We start from the raw sequence: 12,818 nt of genomic DNA, 5'->3' as shown, positions 1-12,818 counted from the left end.
TAAAACACACACACACACAAACACACGCTCGCACACTTTCACTAACTCCTCTCCTCCTTTCTGGCTTTCCCCTCATCCTCTCCCTCTCTCTCTCTCATGCGCCCCCCCACACACACACACACACACAGAGTGCAATCACTGGCAGGGAAATCAATGGAGTAAAATATCACATCTCTAGTGTGTGGGGGCATTGTACTTAGTCACACCACCCTCTGTTTCGACGCCGTTATCATATCCTGTGGAAACAGTCCATCATGCACATGCAAGCCAATAGTACCACTTCAGAGTACAACTACCTCATTTTATATGAAGACAAGACACTAACAGAGTAAAACTACCCCATTTATAATGACAACTCAACTCAGTGGCCTTGTGGTTATTAGAAGCGTGAACACCCTGAGATTGTGAGGTCGGGGGGGTTCAATCCCCCGGCCGGGTCATGCCAAAGACTATAAAAATGGGACCCAATCCCTCCCTGTTGACACTCATGCATCAAGGGTTGGATTGCGACACACTGGCGTCATGTCTAGGGGGTGTACTTGAACATCAACGTGCCTCACGCTACAGAAACAAGAGATTATGACATTAAAAAAGACAAGACAATAAATAACAGAGTAGAACTAGAAAAAGTGCTCCTCGGAGCACAGGTCTCCGCCAGGTCAGGTACGTTATTCTGGCCTTCTGGTGGCGCTATAATAGGCATATGTGAAAAGGGTGCCATTTATTCTTAGGTCTTGCAAGGCAATCGGACACTGCATTCATGATTTGAGGCATTTTGTTCCAAAAATGTGTTTTGCTAAATTAGACCTGCTGGTGGCGCTATAACAGGCCAATGTGAAAAGGGTGGCATTTCTTCCTCGGCCTAGTGGGAATGTGCGTGTGAAATTCCACGGAAATCGCAAGCTGCGTGCATAGTTTGAGGCTTTTTGTTCAAAACGGACCAATCCTGCAAACTTTGGAAGCCAACCATAGGCAATGAGGATGGAATATAGGAAATCGGACAGATCCGTGTTGATCACATGACTATAGAGATACTGTGTACCGATTTGCATGACGTTTGGATAAAATCTGTAGGAGTAATGTAAAAAAATGGGTTTTGCACTAATCGGCCTCCTGGTGGCGCTATAACAGGCCCATGTGAAACAAGTGGGGCAGAGGTTCTGAATTGGCATCCAGGGAGTGTGTGTGCACAGTTTGGGAGCGAACGGGCCAACGGTGCCAGAGATTAGCTGGTAACACACAGACAGGACGGACGGACACACGGACACACGGACACACGGACACACGGACACACACACACACGGACGGACGGACGGGGTGGAAAACATACTCTCTCGCCATGCCTTTCGGCCTGGCGGAGACAACTATAGTATCTCATACATAAAGACAGGAAAGTAACATAGTAAAACAACCTCATAAATACAGTAACATGGTGAATGGCAGATGTAACATTACACATCCTACAACTAAATTTGTACAATCAGCTTTCTCCATAAAAGGGCTGTCAATTTTTGGAACACACTAACAACCGCAATGAAAATTAATTCCAGATATAAAATCTTTTACAACAAAAGGTTACGTACTGGCTGAAAGCAAACCAGAACTGTACCTATTTTTAGCTAAAAGTATTGCTAATTGACGTCTCAATTGTTTTTAATTTCCACAACACTTCACAACCAAGGCATTTTGGTATGCGAACTTTGTCGTGCTTCCATATCTGCACTGCATTGTGATTTTATGACAATGAAACCTGCTTTAACGACACTGCGTGTAAAGTCAAACTACTGTAGGGACAAGAGTTGAACATGTGCTATAAACAGCTATAAACTCTCTGTGCAGCTGTGTACTTCTCATGCTGTATGGGAACTTAAATTGCATCATCCCTATCAAATAAAATTCAAAAGAAAATAATAATTTGCTCTGCTCTATTCAAAAACAAGACTCCCTCCCCCCCTCTCCCCCCCGCCGACACCACAGCCACCCACCAGCACCCTCTCTTTCATTATGCGTGCCCTGCATATCTGCCGTTTTATCTAATCTGGCTCTGGTGAAAGGGAGGGGAAGGCAGAGGCAGTTATCGGAAGCCAGCGCTTATCGCTTGAACAAAATGTCAGACTCTTCAAAGCTGCCTGTCAGCTAGTCAACCAGCCAGCCAGCCGCTCTCTCTCTGTACAGATCTCTCTACGGAGCTGGAGGAGACACTTCCACACATCAGTGGCCAGGAGCCTCAAAAAGACCGGAGAGAGCGAAAGAGCGAGAGAGCGAGAGAGAGAGAGAGAGAGAGTGGTGTAAAGTAAATAAGTACATTTACTCAAGTACTCTACTTAAGTTAAATTTTGAGGTATTTTTTTACTTTACTGGAGTATTTCCAATTTTCTGTACTTTTACTTCTAGTCCACTACATCTCAGAGGGAAACATTGTACCTTTACTCCACAATTTGTTTTTTTGAAAACTTTAGTTACTAGTAACTTTGTAGAATTTGATTATTATTACGCAACATACATTACCCACTTCAGCCCTATATACAACCCTAACCCTAACCCTATCTACAAGCTCACAATGCGTCACGATGCGACATTGTGAGCTTGTAGATCTGCTATTTTCAAAAGATTTTAATACATTTGAAAACGGGACATTCTGCATAATGAGTACTTTCTACTTTTGGTACATTTATATACCAATACTTCTGTACTTTTTACTCAAGTAAATTTAGAATTCCGGACTTTTACTTGTAACAGAGTATTTCTACATCGCAATATTGATAGTCTTACTTAAAAAAAAATGTGAGTAGTTTTTCCACCACTGGAGAGAGAGAGAGAGAGAGAGAGAGAGAGAGAGAGAGAAATCGTCCCACTTCTTTGAGGATTACTCTGCTGTGCCACCCTTGTCGTTTTCAGTTTTTTTTTGTCAAAAGCCACTCACGAACAAGCGGAGTGTGACTCAGTTTACAGCAGACGAGTTAAGCCCGATCCATACTTTGTCGCATGGCGGTGTCGCGCATCGGAAATAGCCGGCCTACCAGCTCAAAAACCACGCAGCAGGTGCGACACGTTGTGAGCTTGTAGGTCTGCTATTCCTGCCCGTTCTCGATGCGACGCCGTCACACGACGGAGCACAAATTAGGCTTAGAAGGAACGATTGGCAAAGAGTGAGAGAGTGTGTGCGTGTGTGCGTGTGTGGGGGGGGGGGGGGGGGGGGGGCTTTCGAAATAAAGCTATAAAGGCTATAAAGGGGGCTTGAGGAGGCTAAGGGAGGATAATTGTGATTGATATGGATGAGAATTAAATAACGGGATGAAACACCAATATAAATGCTAATATGCCAAAATGCTAATATGTGTTAACGATCATCCTGATTAAACCTTCAAGGCACAGAGACAAACGCTGATAACTTTTTGGACCCAACTCTGACAGGTGACAGCGTTTCTGAATCTGCATGATGATGGCACTTTGATCCAAACGTTTTGAAGACCGGGGACTTCAACATTGTGCCTTTATTACCTAGCAATCTGGTGTGACACCTTCCTACACACACACACACACACACACACACACACACACACACACACACACACCCACACTCCTTATCTTCTCTCCTACAGGGAGTATCATCATTATCCCCTTGCTGCAACATTCGTGCACTACTACTACTGTACATGCTGTTCCCTCCCTCCTCCAAAAAAAAAAGAACAAATGTGCACAGACAGTCCTCCTCCTGGAGAGGTGAGGTAACAGTAGCCATGGTAACGGGATACTTACGTTGGGGCCCCCTGCTCCCTGAGGGCCTTCTCCTCCCTTCAAGCCACCTGGACCCTGGAAGTAAAGGAGACAGGAGAGAGGTTAGCGCTGGCTGCACTGCGGGGCCACAGCTCAATGCTGTCCAAAGAGCACTGGTACTGTAGCCTGCTTGTCAAATGGGCTCTTAAATGTTAACGTGTGCTTGTGCATGCTTGTGTGTGTGTGTGCAGTACGTGTTTGTGTGCGTATGTCAGTGTGTGTCTTTGCACACTCGGGTGGTGTGCTCGTTTCACAGTATGCCTGTGTTCGCTTTGCAGGGGGTCTGTGTGGGTGAATGAGCACGTCATGCTGCTTGTGTGTGTGTGTGTGTGTGTGTGTGTGTGTGTGTGTGTGTGTGTGTGTGTGTGTGTGTGTGTGTGTGTGTGTGTGTGTGTGTGTGTGTGCGCATTTTACGCCTGTGCTCGCGAGGTGTCTGCTGCTCGTGCTGCATGCGCGTATTGACGCGTGGGCGGCGTGCCTGTGTATACGCGTTAATCCACCCCGATGTTTGTTTACGTGTTTAGGCTTTTACACACACGCGTCACGTGCACATCACGCGTGATTCCGGCTGTGCTGGTGTATCGTTGGAATCGATCGACATGGTGTATACTACAGAGCCGTTCGTCTTACAGCACAGTCTCTGGATTACACCTCGTTATCAAGCAACCACTAGGAGCCAGAAGCCCCCCCAGTGAGTATATGGTGCTCAGCAGGGGGGGGGGGGGGGGGCGCCCATCAATCTGTGGCCCCCTGTCATCTCCTCTCCTCCAAGCTAACGCATGCAAGCGCCTGGCCCCCGACTCATGGCACCGAGCAGCTAAGATGGCATATGGAAAATGTTGTTCGCCCCGCAGCCGTAAAAGACTTTCATTATAATAACTAATTTAAAGCCTCATACTGTACCACGCTCCAGTCAGAGCCAGAAAGGCGTGGTAGTTGCCAAACAGTTCCCCACAATGCAATGGCTTTCACTTTTTTTGTTTAATACCTTGGTGCTTTAGAAAGCTGGAAGGATCCCACTTACCGGGGCAGCACAGCCACACACACACACACACACAAAGCGTTATTTATTGGCTCAGGTGTTGCTAGCGCGCCTCTGATCACCCCACGATGGAGAGGCGAGATGATGTGTTTATGCGCTTGTGTTTTTCTTTGTGCACATGCCTGTCTGAGATAGGAGGGAGACGCTCTTTGCATGCATGCTCAAGTAGGTGTGTGTGTGTGTGTGTGTGTGTGTGTGTGTGTGTGTGTGTCTGTGGGTGGGTGCGTGTGTCGCAGCGTGTGTGCGTGTCGCAGCGTGCGTGCATGTGTGCACACACACGCGTTAGTGCATGCTCGCCCAAGATCGAGTGAGAAAAGATTTGTGCGTACTTGTCTATTTGTGTGTTTGTGCATGCTCACACATTGGATTGATTTGCAGTGATTATTTGTGTGTGTGTGTGTGTGTGTGTGTGTGTGTGTGTGTGTGTGTGTGTGTGCATGTTGTTAAATATAAGTAAAGACAGTCATTTAGGGCGGGAACCCCTATTTGTAACTATACCTTTCAAGACGGGAACCCCTTTTGGGGTTCTTGTTGCTATGTACAGTATATACTGTAGCAACATACCATTTTTGTAATTTTTGAATAGATATTTGAAGTTTTTCAGAAAACTTAGGTCAGGATTTAGAAGGCGTTTTTAGAATCGGCCTCGGGTCTAAATGGGTTAACAATGTTTTAGTGTTCTGTGTACAGTACCAGTCTACTCGTGTGCATCATGTATCCCAGAGTGAGTCATGCGTGCTAGCTCGTTCGGTACGTGTGAGTGAGTGTACACAGAAATGAAATGTGTTACACGTGCATGCATGTTGCATGCGGAGAAGGTCAGCACCCCACACATGGGGGGAGAAACACATAACAGCTGTAATAAGTCTCTGCCGCGCTGTGTGCTGTCCTGACGGTCGCCCTTGAAATGGTGACTCAACCAGAGATGTTCTGATATTTGCTCCCACAACTCATTCCCTGTTACCTTGAACTTTTCACTGGCATTCAAGGACGTGCTTCTATTTTATTTTTCTAATATCGGAACTCAAACCTTTTATTTTTCTAATATCGGAACTCAAACCTAACCCTGGGAGTAGGAGGCATTGCATGTCGCGCTCCCGCCATGTTATGGGCTTGAGTACAGTTAGTTTTGACGAACATCATCATGATTAATTTCCATGAATTTCTAGTGTTTTTCTATATTATGTCAATATGTCACTCTAAATAACATAAGTAGCTAAATGACTAAGTAGTTAGTGTCATTGTTTCAATATAATAACAGAAAATCCAAATCATTACATGACGCCTTCGTGCATTTGGAATTCAGTGTTCATGTCAGCATGGTAGTTTTGAACGTCTCAGTGGCAAAAGGCGTGGCTCAATCGGAGAGGTGGCAACTATGAAAGATTGCTTCTAATTTACAACGGGAATGCTTTTGGATGCATACCCTAAAAACTATATATATCCTATATACAGTATGAAGAGTGTAACAAGTCTCCTTTATTATTATGAATGACGTCAAGGTAATGATATGGCCTCTAAAACCCTATAGACCGGACAATCATAAGAAAAATCAAGAGATACTTGAGTATCTGAGTACCTTGTTGATTTCTACATGAGTCGTCCAATAGGTCTAACCTATGCCTTATTATCAACCAACAGTTGAACTCTGATTTATGTACGTGGTTATGTCTGTGGTTTTTGGAACTTGTTATGCAATGTCTGACTATACACTTAATGCCCACGTGAATGTGTTTTATTCGTTCTAGCTTCAAGTCAATGAGTATGCTCATTAAGCCATATTACCCTAGACATCTTTCAGGTGGGAGGTGTCATCACTATCATTAATGGTGATTGATCACCTGGTATTGCGATTGCCTCTCCTTAAAAGAACAGCACACACTGTTTTTATTCCCACTGATGAAGGCTGGCGAAACGTTTGTCATCCTTTTCAATATGAGGCATATGGAACAATACAAATTATGGACTTTTATTTGTGAGTGCGACCCTCCATGGTTCGATCTGTTGAGCATTTCAGTCCTCCCACATAAACCTTGTATCTTTTTATGTTGTTTTTTTCCCCTGTAAATTATTGCCACACGTCAGTGCTGTGCTAAGGTAGCAAAAATAGCTGATCTACAAGCTCACAACGTGTCGCATCGTGGCGCGTTGTGAGCTTGCAGATGCGCCATTTTTGCTATTATTAAAAAAATAATTAAGGGGAAAGTGAAAGTGGTGAAGTGTGCCTGTTGTTTTTTTATATTAAAGTATTAACAAGAGCTGGTGACAAAATAATAACTACATTGGATCTATTGGAAGAACAGAGGTTTCCGCCCGATAGCGACGATATATAGAACACCACTAGAACGTCTCTCATAGCTTTCAGTCAGGCGCTCGTCCAAGATAACATTTGGTTCAACAGCAGGTAGTTAGTTTGGTAATTGAGGTTTGGGAGCTGTGTTGTACTTGGCAGGGTTTGTTCTAGGGATGTGTGAGATGACACACACACACACACACACACAGGTGTCTGTGTGTACGTCTGCTTGTGTGAACACGTGCGTACATGTTTGTTTGTGTGTGTGTGTGTGTGTGTGTGTGTGTGTGTGTGTGTGTGTGTGTGTGTGTGTGTGTGTGAGTTTGTGCATGTGCTCATCGGTGTAAATGCCTCCCGAGTATGTCTGTATATGTACAGGTTATACCTGTGTGTATGCATCTCTGTTGGACTTGTGCCTCATTTATACTTACTATATAACCTCACAACTGCACAACTAAGTATAAACAGTGGTGTAAAGTAACTAAGTATATTTACTCAAGTACTGTACATAAGTACAATTTTGAGGTATTTTTTACTTTATTGGAGTATTTCCAGTTTGTAGTACTTTTACTTTTACTCCACTACAATTATAAAACTTTAGTTCTAAACTTTGGACATTTTGATTATTATTACAAAACATACATTACCCACTTCAGCATTTCGGCCATTTGAACATAGCCGATCTGCTATTTTCAAAGAGTTTTATACATTTGAAAACTTGTGAAATGGGACCGTCTGCAGACAGAGTACTTTCTACTTTTGGTACTAAAGTAAATTTAGAATTCCAGACTTTTTATCAGAGTACTTCTACATTGCAGTATTGATACTTTTACTTCAGTAAAAAATGTAAGTACTTTTTCCACCACTGAGTATAAACCAAGCTTTACGATGGCTTGTGGTACTGTAGACCTCTGACTCCTGAGTGTCTGTTTAGCCTACTGTACTGTATGTATACATGTCTGTGCTTGGGTCTACTGTGCTTGTTGGTCTTACCATGGCCCCTGGAAGTCCTCTCACACCTGGGAAGCCCCTCAGCCCGGCGGGGCCCACCTTCCCAGAGATACCCATAGGACCTGGATCACCCTGCAGGAAGAGACCGAAGACAACATCAGCTTATCGGACATCCAAACAGGTAATCAATGAGTTGAGCGGCAAATCACTCTCTGTTTACATAACCGACCGCTACTGATTCTGTTCAACGTGATACATAAAAGAACAGGGAAGGGACAATTCAGTCAGGTCATAGTATTACGTTGTATCAAAGAACCATACTGGCAGGTTTAGGTACAGGTTTAGATCACACCATGACCGGAATTTCGCTTCTGTGATTTGAGGAATTGGTCCATGCATTGTCTATGGCGAGGAGTGATTCGTTGTGACAGGACAGCAAAAAAACAGTGTGAAAAGGTTGAGGAAAGTTCAACTGTTTCACTGAAGTTTGCGGCGAGAGAAAGCGACCGTTGGCTATATGGTCTGAGCTAGCTCACTGCAAGAAAAGAGGCATTAATGGGCATTTTTGGGCATTTACAGTTGCTCAGTAAACCTGCAGTTTGCTGGTGTTTTTGTACGTAATTGGAAATTTACAGTTGAAAATGTTTACTGTGAAATACGTCTATATACTTTGGAAATCAGTGATTTACCGTTCCTCTGCCAGACAAAGACCCAGCAGGAGACTGGCCATTTCCTTTGACATCCAAATTCACTCTTTGTTTAAAGAGGGGGTCTCTCTCTCCCTCTCCCCATTACCAAAGCAAAAATGGAACAAAACAAAACTATACTTTTCAATGTTTTTGTTAAAGGACAACTTTGTTTTTTTACAACCAAGGTTTATATTTTAGCTTGTAATTAAAGTAAATAAATGATGAGTGTAATTTTTTTTTCATTTACTGCTTTCTATAGTTTTAGCATTTTTTGCGATATTTTTTACAGTGGGCGGGGGCATTCTGTCCGGTGGCTAAATATGCCTTTTTTACACAATAAAAAAGGTCCGGCTGTCTGAGATGGCCAGATGTGAGTTATTGGGGGCTAGAAGAGCTACTGTAAATAATAATAAAGAAAACGCCGGGTTAATGTGTTAAAAAAATACATATTTAGCCACCGGACAGAATGCCCCCGCCCACTGTGAAAACACTGTAAAAAAGATTGTGAAAATTGCTAAAACTATAGAAAGCAGTAAATTTGAAATTTTTAACACTCATCTTTTATTTACTTTAATTACAATCTAAAACATAAACATTGGTTGTAAAAAAACAAAGTTGTCCTTTAAGGGCTTAAAAAAGGGCTTCATTTGTTAATCTTTTTTTTATATATAATCTAAGTGAATAAGAATATTTCCCATATCTGTTCACCGAATAGGTGACTGACTTAATGGTGTGTGTGTGTGTGTGTGTGTGTGTGTGTGTGTGTGTGTGTGTGTGTGTGTGTGTGTGTGTGTGTGTGTGTGTGTGTGTGTGTGTGTGTGTGTGTGTGTGTGTGTGCGTGCGTGCGTGCGTGTGTCCACCTTTGCCTGTGTGTCACGCTTGGGCCCTGGGCCAGACTTTGGACATGTCTGCTTTATGTGCTGCTGCGGGTATCTTACCTACTGTACACTGTTACGACCTGGCTCGTAGGCCATAACAAAAAGGAGGAAGACACGCGGCTGGTTTAAAAGTGTATACAATAATATCATATATTTAACTTAAATATAACAAAGAATGGCATGGAGTGTGTTAGTCTGTAGAATCAGTAAGTGAGTGGATGTGTGCAAACCAAAGACTAAACTGAAGAAGACCAAATTAGTTGCTGCTATATCGCTGTTGTCGAAAAGAAACCTCTTATCTCCATATTCAAACTTATGTTTTTTATTAGATAAACGCCCTACTTCTTCATACTACAGCGTCACACAAAAGCATCAAATGCTTTTTTAAATGGAATCCTGAAAAGTAACTGTTTTGGACACAAGTTTTTCAGAAAACCCAATGCCCAGCCTGCAGGACCTGTGGGAAGACACTCAAAGACAGACAGGGGAGTAGCCTAAGCAAGCGAGCTTGCTTGAGGTGTGAAGGGGGATGGTGTGTGTGTGTGTGTGTGTGTGTGTGTGTGTGTGTGTGTGTGTGTGTGTGTGTGTGTGTGTGTGTGTGTGTGTGTGTGTGTGTGTGTGTGTGTGTGTGTGTGTGTGTGTGTGTGTGTGTGTGTGTGTGTGTGTGTGTGTGTGTGTGTGTGTGAGACAGAGAGAGAGAGAGAGAGAGAGAGAGAGAGAGAGAGAGAGAGAGAGAGAGACGGGTGTTCATTTACAGCAGCACAGGTTATGTTGATAAAGGCTGGTGATGTTTGCTTTTATGCATTATTACACATTTACCTTAAGACAGGCAAGCCCATTGTATTTAGTATTCAGTTAGTATTTTATTGTTATTTATTTATTGTTTATTTGGTCAGGCATTTCTCAGGACAGCTAAAGGTCCTTATTTGGGCCCTTCCAGGACCCCATTGAGTCCCTTTGTTCACCAAATTCAAATCAGAAAAGGAGCCAAGCAGAGAGGAGTGAAAACTAAGAAAGTAAGTGGATTTACATGCTGTACAGATCTCTTTAAGTTATAGATTATTGTGTATTCCTTTGTTTGATTTTGATTGAATACTTTATTAGCAGTTTGCTAAAAAAAAAGAGCACGTAACCTACAGTTCAATACAAGGTCTGCTAAGAGGATTTTAAACCCCAAAAAGCCTATGGCTTGTTTACATCAAGCTAAACACAAGCTAAACTTTATTTTCATGCTGTTTTATGCTGCTCAGTTTGGGTATTCTTCCTGCTTGTCTTGGTTGAATTATTATAGTATGCTAGCTAAGCTATTAGCTGAAACTTTTACATGTGCTACAACATATTTATTGATTTGTTTTATTTTTATCTAAGTAGGTAATTGTGTTAGCCTTTCACATACAGTTCAAAAGCTTAAATGCTAGGTTTTGATGGAGGCTTTGAACAGGTCGGGGGTGGGGTGGAGGTGTCTACAGTCTGCAGTCTGCACTCTGAAACTGGCTTCTCTGGAATCAAGTCAACTAACATATACTGCTTTTTAGACTTTTACTGGGGCCAGTTAAACATTGCAGTCACATGTAGGTTCTCTTTTAGAGCAGTGTAGATGTGGAATTGTGTTGTTTGTGTAGATAAACAACTAAATAGATCCTAATTGTGTTTTCCTTGTATTTCAGCGGCTTGCAGGACTCTCTTTGAGTCTCTGAGAAGAAGCCATCGCCTGGACCAACCAGAGAATGCTGACCAGAAGAAAAAGATGAATGCCTCAATGAAGAGCCGACAGAGATGATTGAGGGTAAGTTATATGGAACTGTTTGTAAGATGTTTTTTTGTTTTACATTCTGTGTTCCTGTAATAATGGTAATGTAATACATAATTTAATTGCTATTCTATGTTTTACAGTTGATGACCACCAGGACTGCATGTCTGGAGTCTGATGGAGAAAGGGCCGTGTGGGCGCACGCAGGCCCAGATGAAGAGGACGGCATCGTAGATGGACGGGCGGTGTGGATTGTTTCATCTCCACCCGAGAGAGATGAGGAGCTTTCTGCTTTATGCCAGGTGCTTCAGGAGAGGAAAGACAACCGAAGAGACCCGCGTTCCCTTCATCACCACCGCGTGCGGCGAGACACACTGGCACAGAACAGCTCATTTTTAGCTCTCTTACACAGTAACTAAGTTGTCCAGTTTGGTGGAGGGACTCCAAAGACAAGAGAGGCCGTTCAGCGAGACACTGCCAGAGACAGAACTACAATTTCTTTTTGTTATTATTGTCCCCTTTGTGGGAGTTTTGTACAACTTCTGGGGGTCCCTGGAAAAAAACATTTGGAGATGGGGATTTTTTGTTTTACTGTTTTAGAAGATATTTGTAGAATCCCCAGAAACAAAGATTTGAGTAACAAATGTTCGCTTTAAGAAAATATATATATTCAAAGATTTGCACAAATTTTCCACGATTTTGGAGCAGATTTGGTTCCATTTGTACACTCTCAGAGTTACAGACCCGTAAGGGTCCATTTGGTTCCATTTGTACACTCTCAGAGTTACAGACCCATAAGGGTCCATTTGGTTCCTATCCATCATTTAGCTGGGGACCCCCTGGAACCCCCTCAAGGACCCCTGGGGATTTTTTTTTTTTACTGTTTTAGAAGATATTTGTAGAATCCCCAGAAACAAAGATTTGAGTAACAAATGTTCGCTTTAAGAAAATATATATATATTCATATGTTTTTTTTTATCAATAAACACAATTTACCTGACTGAGATTGTTGCCTATTTGTTTTCAGAATCATGTATGTATATGTGTGTGTGTGTGTATATAACTAAATAAATGCATACATAACATATCTATATATATATATATATATATATATATATATATATATATATATATATATATATATATATATATATATATATATATATATATATATATATATATATATATATATATATATAAATATATAAATAAAATAAGGGGGGGGGCACCCCCCCCCCCCAAGATCCCTAGGAGGGGGGGTCACCTTGTGAGCCCCCCCCCCCCACACACACAATGTGACCCCCAAAATGAGGGCGGGATGCCCACCTACGTCACAGCCAATCATACGTGGCTTATTGCACATGCTCAGTAGCATTACTCGAGATAGGGAGGGGGGATCTCCCCCCTACCAAATTGTGGAAATCTAGGTCAGGGCTGA

General features: G+C 42.6%; 1 protein-coding gene across 1 annotated transcript in view; it reads right to left on the bottom strand.

Moving 5' to 3' along the window:
* The window catches only part of LOC311046099 (collagen alpha-1(XI) chain-like), a 135,426-nt gene that overhangs the window by 37,278 nt on the left and 85,330 nt on the right, over window positions 1-12,818 (bottom strand). Inside the window, exons 40-41 of the mRNA XM_084058223.1 lie at window positions 8,106-8,195; window positions 3,760-3,813 (exon numbers count right to left, since the gene is read on the bottom strand). Coding sequence (XP_083914349.1) covers window positions 3,760-3,813; window positions 8,106-8,195 — 144 coding nt within the window. The remainder of the gene's footprint in view (window positions 1-3,759; window positions 3,814-8,105; window positions 8,196-12,818) is intronic.

This window comes from Gymnoscopelus microlampas, assembly GCF_963454915.1.
Source record: "Gymnoscopelus microlampas genome assembly, chromosome: 5".
In the NCBI taxonomy this organism is placed as follows: Eukaryota; Metazoa; Chordata; class Actinopteri; order Myctophiformes; family Myctophidae; genus Gymnoscopelus; species Gymnoscopelus microlampas.
Note: the sequence above shows the minus strand (reverse complement) of the source record. Positions and strands in the feature narration are given on the sequence as shown.